At 43.8% G+C, this 10,730-nt stretch overlaps 1 protein-coding gene across 1 annotated transcript in view; it reads left to right on the top strand.

Moving 5' to 3' along the window:
* fosl2 (FOS like 2, AP-1 transcription factor subunit) overlaps window positions 1-3,199 on the top strand; it is a 6,705-nt gene extending 3,506 nt beyond the window's left edge. Inside the window, exons 3-4 of the mRNA XM_088845573.1 lie at window positions 1-76; window positions 2,050-3,199. The exon at window positions 1-76 is cut by the window's left edge and continues 3 nt beyond it. Coding sequence (XP_088701699.1) covers window positions 1-76; window positions 2,050-2,715 — 742 coding nt within the window. The 3' untranslated portion in view covers window positions 2,716-3,199. The remainder of the gene's footprint in view (window positions 77-2,049) is intronic.
* The last annotated feature ends 7,531 nt before the right edge of the window (window positions 3,200-10,730 follow it).

Raw genomic sequence — 10,730 nt, 5'->3', positions numbered from 1 at the left:
GCGGCGTGAGAGAAACAAGTTGGCCGCCGCCAAATGCCGCAACCGCAGGCGAGAGCTGACGGAAATGCTCCAAGGGGTGAGTGCCCAATAAGTACCAAATAAGAATAAATAACATAAAACTAAAAACTAGCCTGGCCCACGACTGACCCGTCCTGTTAACATCTGTTGCATTTGCTCATTAGAACGAGGGCTAGTTTCCGGAAGCACATGGAGGGGGGGCAGCATTCTGTCCCTTGTTATTAAATGTTTGGGATTTGTGTGTCTGCAAATGCCCGATTTAATTTTTTTTGTCGTCCTGTTAAGATGAGGTGCGAAGGCTTTATTAATCCCCGGAAAGGGAAAGAAAAATCGTTTTCAGTCCGATTTTGAAAATTAATATTGCAAATACCAAACGGGGATAGATGAATCACACCGAAGTAGCAAGCAGACCAAAAAAACCCCCAAATGATTGTCGACGGCTGTTATCCTTTGTGAAAATGTTTCTAATTTCACAAAAAAAAAAAAAAAAAAAAGAACGGAAAGCAGCAAGATCGAGAGAGATTGTCGCAAGATCAAAATTGCAAGGCCGCACTGGTTTGTCTAATTTGCGGGTTCCGGACGGGACGACTTTCAATCTGAGAGCGACGGACTTCTCGTAGCGACGAAAGCTCAGCCTTTCTTTCGCGACTCGGTTCTCGGTGACTCACTTGGTAAAACAAGACGTTCGATCGAGTCCTTTGTTCGCTGGGAACGACTTGTTCGCGGTTCTTGCGCCGCTACCTATTACTAAGTCGTAACAATAAGCACACGCTCACTGTTCTCGCACAACGCCCGCATTACTGGTCTCCACTCCGACACGACGTCGTAGCCCCGGATGACGGGCGCTGAGAAACCTTTTATTTAATTTTTTAATTTTTTAAAATGTTTTTCTGCTGCAGCTGGAGACAGAGGTAGGGCTGTCTTTTTATGCAGCGCAGACAGTGACGGCGTCTAAACGGACCAATTAGCTCAATTACACCGAGGTCGAGCTCATCGGGCCCGAAAGCCCAGGAATGGAATGCGCTGTAGGCAGCTGTCTCCATGAATGCAGGACATTTTGTAAAGAGGGCAAATTGCTTGTCTCTACTCTACGCGCACGGATGATGCTCGCGTTGCCAACTATCGCTCCCAGGAAGGGGAAGGAGAAAAAACAAAAACCCTCCCTCCCGTCTTCGCGCCACTATCTATTAAAATGCCAAATAGGGGAGGTGTGTGTCTGCGTGTGTTCCTGCCACGTGAAGGAAGCAGCCGTCATGTCATTCCATTCCATTTAGTTTCTCTTTCCCAGACGATAACATTCTTTCACGGAGTCGTTCTGTGTAGGACGACTTCCTCATACCTTTGCCCCCCTCGGTCAAAGTTGTTCAGACGTTCAGTTCGCGTGTGCCACTATCTCTGTTTGTTTGCCGAACCCACGTCCCAGACGGCGGCGTCTGGGACGTGGGTTCGTCGTCAACAGCCTCCAATAAATTGACCAATCCAATTCGGGCGGTTATCGTTGGAGGCGGGTGGAGACATCGCTGGAGGTTACGGATGGAGCGGCGTGTTGCTACTGTCGTTTGCCGTTGACTTGAGCGAGCTTCGATTCCTCCGTTCTCGGGTTGCGGTTTCATTATTTTTGCCTGAGCAAACAGCAGCAGGCAAACACCGCCCTCTGGTGGCAGTCCCGAGTGAAGCACGTATCTGAGCAGTGAGCCTCGAGCTTCTTCACATCAAGGACCTGCAGTTTGATACACATTGGGCCGCGGCCATTTGCTACGATTTCATTAAGTCTCTGAGAAGATCTTTAACATCTTACATATGCTTTTGTCCAAACCTCCATAACAGTCGATACTACATTAAGGGAAATAAAAGAGTGAAATTGTGATCCAAACAGTAACTGTTGTGCATTATCTAATAAGGGCAACCTCTTAATCTGGGGACCCCGCCTCCAAGGAAGCTCTCGACGGACCCCACATCGAGGATTCCATTGGTTATTTTTAATGCAAGTTAGATGCAAATGTGACTAACAATGAGGTTTGTGCGTGGCAGGAGACGGAGAAGCTGGAGGAGGAGAAGGCCGACCTGCAGAAGGAGATCGAGACGCTGCAGAAGGAGAAGGACAAGCTGGATTTCATGCTGGTGGCCCACAACCCCGTCTGCAAGCTGCCCGCCGAGGACCGCTACCAGGGGTTGCACCAAAACCACAACCACCACCCCCACCCCCTCCACCAACAACACCACCAGCACCACCAGCCCCAGCAGCAGCACCAACACCAGCATCAGCAGTGCGCCCCGCTGCCCCTCACCATGCGCCCGGGCACGGGCAGGTACGGCCTGGCCAATGGCAACGGCGTGGTGGTGAAGCAGGAGCCAGATGACGACGAAGATGACGAGGACGAGGACGAGGACGAGGAGGAGGAGGCGACGGCGAAGCCCCAGCGCTCCGTCATCAAGCCCATCTGCCTGGGCGGCGGCGGCGTGCTCGGCGGGATCTACTGCGTGGACGGCGACAGCCTCAACACGCCGGTGGTGGCGGCCTCCACGCCGGCGGCCACGCCCAGTGCCGCCAGCCTCATCTTCACCTATCCCAGCATGCTGGAGCCCGACAGCCCCTCGCCCTCCTCCGAGTCCTGCTCCAAGGCCCACCGCCGCAGCAGCAGCAGCGGCGACCAGTCCTCGGACTCCCTCAACTCACCCACGCTGCTCGCCCTCTGAGCGGGAGAGCAGGGAGACGGGTTTCGTTCTCTCCGTTTAAAAAAAATTAATAATACCTACAGTCAAGAGGGGGGGGGGGGGGAACCAACACTATATACCCCAAGAGCACACACGGGACAAAACCAAGTCCACACCCAGACCCAAAAGGGCTATGCTGCTCGCTCCCGCCCTCCCTCCCAATTTCATGCGTTCCTTCGTCTACCCCTCCCCCGCGCCCCCCGCTCCATTTCAACTGGAGTGTTGACTTGTTTACTGAACGGATGAAAATTTTAAAACGGATGCCTGAATCGAAAATAGAAAATAAAAATAAGTATATATATATATGTGTGTATATATATATTTTTTTGTAATCCAGGTTAGAAAGCCATGCGGACAACACTTGCACTCTGCTGCGATCAATCGATTAGAATTTCATTTTGAAATGTCACTTCGAAAAAAAACGAGGTCCCCATTCTCCCGGAATTTCTGACGAGATATATATATATATATATATATATATATATATATATATATATATATATATATATATATATATATATATATATATATATATATATATATATATATATATATATATATATATATATATATATATATATATATATATATATACACACACACACACACACATACAATTATTATTGTTTTTTTTCATTAAAATTTTTTCTTTGCATCCCAGAAACTCTGACTTTGCTTCTGGAATCCTTTGAAAAAGGACGTGGACTCTTACACTAAAAAAAGAAAACTTTTTTTGAAGATATTCCATTCTCTCTGTTAAATCGTGATAGTCAATTTTAACAGTGTTTTGTCGATGCGGTGTTATTTTAATTTTTTTTTTCTCCATATTTGCCTGTAGAAAAGCAACAGCGTCTTAAAAAAACAAAAAAAAAACAAACGGTGCGCCAGAAATACTAAGTGTTGCAAAAAAAAAAAGGATAAAAGCCAATTTTTGATTCCACTTTTTGCCGAATTCCTTAAAGAAGAAAAGGAAAAAAAAAAAGACTATTCTGCTGACATGTTTAATGACCAAGTTGTGTGTGTGATTTACAAATCGATGTCAGGTCCGCCCCCCCCCCTCCCGTGCGAGATCCACCCCGTGGGGGGCGGCTTTACAGGCTCAAGTTGTTGTGTTTTTGAGATATATCTCAAAAACAAACTTTTTATTTTTATTTTTTTCAATTATTTCCAATTTACTTGGATATTTTGAAGAAGTTACAGCTATGGTTATAAAAAAATACATTTATTTTATCTCTAAATCAAGGTCACGTCTGTTTTTATTTTACGTTCTTTTTTTTTTTTCATTCTTTTAAATATTTATTTTCCACCTTGGATATTTTGAAGAAATTAACGCCGTGGTGATAAAACAAAATTAATCACATTTCTTTCTTTTTTTTTTTTTTTTTTTATATATATTTTTTATTTTATCTCTAAATAAAGGTCACGTCTTTGTTATAATTTTCAAAATTGCCTCTCAAGGCACGTCAGGTGTTCAAAAAGCCAAAAAAAAAAAGGGGGGGGGGGGGGTGATTTCCGCCAAGTCTCGTTAAAGTGCGAAGGAGACGTGTTTTTCAACTTTTTAAAACATTTAAAAAAAAAATGCCGCTGTAACTAGTGGCGACTCCGATCGCACGTGTTTGTGTTGATTTTAAGTAAAAAGATAAGAGGAAAAAAAACAAGGTGTTTAATTCCAGCGCGGCTGTGCTGATTTATGAGCAGCCTTCTCGGTACCAGGCGGCGACACCGTCACTCGTGGGAGTGGGAATCAACACACAGAAGCAAGGGACTTTCAAAGTTGAAGGGGGTTTGTGAAGGACCCAGTGTACCTGAAGGTCTAATGAAGCACTTATTTTTCAAAAGAAAACAATGAAATGTCTTTTTGTTGATCTTAAAGGGATATTATATATTGGGGTTGTTGTTTTTTGTTTTTTTTATCCGAGCACTGAGAAAAGGGTAAGGGACATTTCTTTACTTCAAGACATTCCTACAAGGTGTAAAGTTAAAGTTCAGGTGTGGGTGAACCTTTTTTATTTTTTTCTTTGGCGAAAACTGGTTTTTTTTTTTGTTTTTTTTTCTGTCGTTGTCGCGTGTCTTTCGCGGAACAGAGGATCCCGAAGACTTTTGTTGTGCTGGATGCAGCAAATGGACTTGTATTTAAAAACAAAAAGAAAGGAAAGAACGAAAGCAAATGTTTTAAGGAAGGCCGCTGCTGTTTGATAAGGGTTCTCCTGTTTGACCCGTTCCCGGAGGAGGAAGGAACACGCCATCGGTATTTATTTTTTGATGAGGACGATGAGGATGACGTCGTTTGTCCTGGGGTCACACGGATGCAAACAAAAAAAATGGAAGACATTGAAAGACATGAACTGATACGAAAAAGGCAAAGAAAACATTATTGTGGGAGAGTCTGCTATGTCTGTACTTTTTAAATGTTTTTCATTTTATTTTATTTTTTTGGACCCGCCCCCAACCCATAGGAAAGCCATTGACTCTAGATCTTCTACTGTACATGTAATCTCATGTCTACTGTTGCCTGTTTTCAACTACTTATTCCTTATTTTCCAAATGCTTTAACTGTTTTAAAAAGGATGCAAAAATCAAAAAAAAATAGCAATATGTATAGCAGTGTTTGTTAATTTAAAACGATGATAAATAAAATTAAATGGGGAAAAAAAACAACCTAATTTTCAAATGCCGATGGATCCATGACTTTGTTTTATTGTATGGAAGTGAGCTTGAACTTTAGTTTTTGGTTTTGCCAGTATCAGTTTTTTTTACCGTCATGAGGAATAACTAATGACCAACGCGTTTTGATAGTTTTATTTAAAATGTTACTAGCAGGAAAAGGCACTAGTGTGTAATGAATACATACTATTACATTTTTAGAAACTATCAATATTGAAATAGATACGAGTAACAATGGTAATAGAAACTAGTTTGAGGGAAATATTTAATATCTCAAGCAGCCCCATAGGATTCAATGACAAAAAGTTGTTACCAGTTATATTGCAATAGTTACTAGTACCAAGTTGAATGGTTACTAGTATCTAATAAATAAGTACTTGTATCTAATACATTTGACTAGTAAAACTAAAATAATTACTCATACTGTAACTGTTTGAATAGCAACTAGTACAACTAAAATATACTGTAATTACTAGTCACTTTTAGCAACTAGTTGGTCCTATGGATTTAATGTTTAAACTGCTTGCCATAGTTTAGGCTTCTTATTATAATCTACCCTAAAACCTATAACCGGGTCTGACTACTATAGGTACTGCGGTTTTTGAGCTAGACCTGGTCTTGAAATCTACTCTTTCCCTGTTTTCACCAATATATATATATAAATATCTTTTTTTTTTCACAAATCTGAAAGGTTTTAAATGCTGTTTAATATCAGTACAACAACACGAACCGTTTACCATGGGTTTTTTTAAATTGAAGTTCAGCCACGCACCAGTTATGTCTGTCAGAGACAGACATAGACAACAGTACGCTACTGTAGAATCCGAGGTTCAGGAACGCACCATAATGCATCGTATTGGTTAAATGGGGACCGGTCGTCAGGGGCCGATGTTGAATATCCACCAAGGCTCATCTTTAATCATATAATATCATATCTGATATCATATCCTCAATGTGTCAGTACCCTGAGTGGAAATGATCTCATCACCAATAAGAGACCGACTTGTCCCGATATCTTGATCCCTTTTACTTAGCGTAGACGTTCAGCCATTCGCCCGTTGAGCCGTTGTGCGTGTCTCGCAGAAAATAATTGTCAGATTAGCAGCGTTTGAAACGTAATGGAGACCATGTTTGCACCATGGGAAGGTCTAGTTCGTCAGACGAAATTGCAGAGAAATTATACAAGTTATCCATTAGTTTATTATTCAGTACATGGACCAGCCGAAGGAGTCTTGTCCATAAAGAGATCTGATATGATTTGATATGATTTGATATGATTTGATATGATATGATTTGATATGATTTGATATGATTCCGTCATTCCCTCTGTACGTTGCTGGAAAATCAGAGATATTTGAACGCACCATAACATCAGAAGCTGGGAATCGGCTGCTAATGGATGGCGAGACAGACAGACAGACACATACACACTTGGACAGATTAGATGGATAAACATGCACATGGACAGACAGACAGATAGATAGATAGATAGATAGATAGATAGATAGACAGACAGGCCTTGGCCACATTTAAATTGCTCTCAACTTGGGGGTGAGACATGGAGCAAAAGTGGGGTTTTAAAGGGTTGGTTGGCTCCTTTTTTTCCCAAACCTTCACTAAATATGAACTATGCACTCCCCGCTCCCCTCCCTTCTTTCTCTTCCTCTTTGTTCTTCCCTCCCTCCCTTCCTCTCTCCTCCCTTCATTCTCTCTCCTCCCTTCACCCGCTCTCCTCCCACCCTTCCTCCCTCACTCCCTCATTCCTCCTCCCTCCCTTCCCCCCTCAATCCCTCCCTCCCTCCCACATACATACCATAGTTCTCCACCTGCGAGTTCGACTGAACGGAGTGACCTCCGCTCCTCCCATCTTTTCCCACAATGTGAGCGATGGAGCACGGTGACCACAACGTCATCATCCAGAGTCGCGGATCTCCGGTGCCTCGGCATCAGCCGCCAGGTCGTGTTCTCCCTCTCCTTCCGCCACTATAGCTTTCATGCGTGTTTGCATGGGAATCGATTCGCGCCCCCGAGATCCTATTACAACATACAGAGATTTCAAGCTATTCAAGCCACTGACCTCCAGCACTTCTTGTCTTGGAAATACGATCCGATTAAATGCCGCCTCGCAGACCGGAAATGTGACTTAGCTACTTAGCGACAACATAGTGAATAACGGCATTATATTAATATCAGAGACCTGATAAGAATGGCCACCCCTCGCCCTCGGGAAAACAGCTACGATCCTTCTTGGAATGCCGCCATTCCAAGTCCTGGACTGGCTGTGGCGGTGTGGTTACATGCTTCCAGAAGAAAAGCCTCCACCTCTCTGGGGGGTGAAGGAGATGTACAATAATAATGAATGCGGACTCTTCGTTCCAGAGATCCCCATCAGTAATGTTTCGGATCACGGCTGCGTGCATCCTGGCGTTCATGCAGCCACCCTTGAATTTGTTTGAAAGTCCTTGGCAATTGTACAACCAATAACAGTAACACAGGGTGTGATCCAAATGGCTGCTTGTGCGTTAAGGATCCCTCACCATGTTTAACAACTGGCGACAGACACTGTTGGTTGAAGGCGTCCTTTGACTCCGTCCTTTAATCCGACCCGATTTAGGAAGTAGGAGGAATGATGACTCATTACATCGTATCACTTTTTGCCCTTGGTCCGTGGTCCAGATTTTCTGCTCCATCCACGCCCTTGGATAGAAGCAGATTCCGAAATAACAGCCCTGCCACAAATTCCAGCTCGTGAAACTCACGACGTGCGGTCGTGACGTGTGTTCAGACGGGGTCACGGAGGTGCCTGGTCAACTCTGTGGTCAGTTTTCAGAAGGTGCTTTTCGTGCTGTTTATCCTGCGACGCGTCCATCGCTCCCCGTCTGGACTCGCGGCCACGGAGGTTCTTTGCCGATGCAGTTTGTCCATTGTTTGACATACGCAAGGCTGTCATGATTTTGGAGACTGTTCCCCTTGACGCACACACACACACACTGCTAATTGGCATCGACCCGATATGAGTCACCGGTGCGGCTGTATTTGAAACTGTGATTGAGTTATTTCAAAGTTAAACCCCAATCCACCCACCGATACCGGGGGACGCAGCATGTCCACTGCATGTGATTGTCCAATATGCCGAGCAAGCAGTTGGAAGAGATAAGCGTAATTACCAAGAAATTGATTCGAGTCTGGCAAAGCAAAGATAGGGAAGCGGTAAATTGCCCATAGCATGTTTCCCATATCTTCTGTCTTTCTTCATTAAACAAAAATGTTAATTTATTAGCAATTATCTACGGAGAATCAATAATTGGAGCCGGCGAGCGGCTGATCTGAAATCAAACAAAAAAAAAGCTGCAAAGTACAGGGGCTACAAATGAATCATGTTCATGCTTTTCTTTTTTTCCTGTTTTGAAAATCCGTAACCTTAAAAATCGGAGAGAATATTTTGAGCTACTTAACAAATTCCTTGAGAAAAAAATGCATTTGGGGAAGTTGAGCTAAAGGCTTGGCCGCCCCTTCGGTTTTGGACACACATCGTGGGTTGAAGGCGTCCTTTGACTTTCTTCAAATGTAAACCTGTCCTGGTGTAGGATGTACCGTGAAAGATGACTCATTAGATCATAGTGCCTGACATTGCTCAGGGCTCCAGGCGTTCCGCTCCGTACACACCTCGGGTTGGAAGCGGTTTCCAAATACCAGCCCTGTCGTGCAGTGCAGCTTGTGGCGCTCACGGCATGAAAGTGTTTGTTCAGAGCGCCTCACGCAGGTGCCTTTCGCAATTCCGTGATATGTTTCGAAGCTGTAGTGCCATTCATCCACTACCCTGTTTAGCGAAAACAATGACATTTGCAAGCCTTGTTGCACCAAAGTGGCTTATCATACGCAGCAGAAGGAAAAGATAAGCCTCACCGAAAAACCTCCACTCGTGAGAATCCCTTGGCCGTCCTTCAGTTTTGGAGATGACCAGAGGTATTTGCTGACGGTGATTTTTACAACTAATAAGGACTACGGCAGAGAGCTCCTTTAATGTGCAATAGTGTGTGTGTGTGTGTGTGTGTGTGTGTGTGTGTGTGTGTGTGCGTGTGGCTTTGAACTAGGATGAAGGACACATAAGGGGACACCCAGGCGTTCGGGAGTGACCATGCACCGCGAGCGCCGATGTCAGCACTTACGGAAGAGCTTAAAGCACGGGCTGCCATTTCCTGACACACTGCCGCAAAAAAAACCCATTTATTTCAAAAGCCTTTTGAAGTCGGCCGTCACCCGGATGATGAAATAAATAAAGAGGCGGGAAAATAAAACCCTCGACACAGATTTCCGAGGCTATATGAGGGTCACGGCGCGATCAATTGGGTTAAGATGAACTGGCACGCGTTGAAGCGCTGCTACGCTGCAGGTGCGTTACTGGTGTTCTTTTTGAAGGACAGCCTAATTGTTTTCTCTTTCGGGCACATTCTTGCCTGAAGAGCGGATAACAACGGCGTCAAAGTGATAGCGGGAATCGATATGACAGCGAGCGGAGAGCCTCAGAGCCCAGGAACCGGACGCGCATGAAATTAAACGGGGAATTTACAGTCGCTTATGAATCCTGTCAACACATTGTTTTGTTTTTTTTCATAAATGAACATTTTTTTAATTTACTTTTTATATCCACGTACAGCGGCTCATTAAGCACCCGTTTGTTATTTCAGGACCAACCAAAAGAGAAGAACAATAAAGGCGCTTGGACTTGAATTCATAGGATTTTATTTGATTTGGATTACAGATAACACAACACACGACTTTGCAACGAGGCCTGATACGCAATTTACCTCAATTTATTTGATCGATTCAAAGATATTGCAGTGGAGACGAACAGAGGAGTCGTTTTTTAATGTGGCAAAACCTGGACAATATATACAGTATATATATATATATATATATATATATATATATATATATATATACTGTATAAACATATATATTGTGTAAATATATATATATATATATATATATATATATATATATATAGTGTATATATATTTACTATCCACAAAGATCTATTTCTTTGGAGGGACTGTGAACAACACTCCACCCTTCCCGCTGATTTGAGGCATCAGCTCAAAAGTGGGATATGTCTTCCCTCAGTGAAAGTCAAAGCCATGGGAGATGAAGCGAGCTTTATGCCGGTCGCCTGCTTATTGGCTGCTGGCGGAACTAGCTTTATACCGAGAAGTGCCTGAAGAAGAACTTGCATCAGCGTCACGGCTGCAAAGAAGGACTTCCCTTTGAAAATGTTGGGCGTACGAAGTCCTGCCTGGCACCCAGGAGTCCCGCTACCTCTGCGGGGAGAGGCT

Source organism: Zeus faber (assembly GCF_960531495.2).
Source record: "Zeus faber genome assembly, chromosome: 13".
Taxonomy (NCBI): Eukaryota; Metazoa; Chordata; class Actinopteri; order Zeiformes; family Zeidae; genus Zeus; species Zeus faber.
The sequence above is the reverse complement of the archived record's forward strand: the minus strand, read 5'-3'. Positions and strand labels throughout refer to the sequence as shown.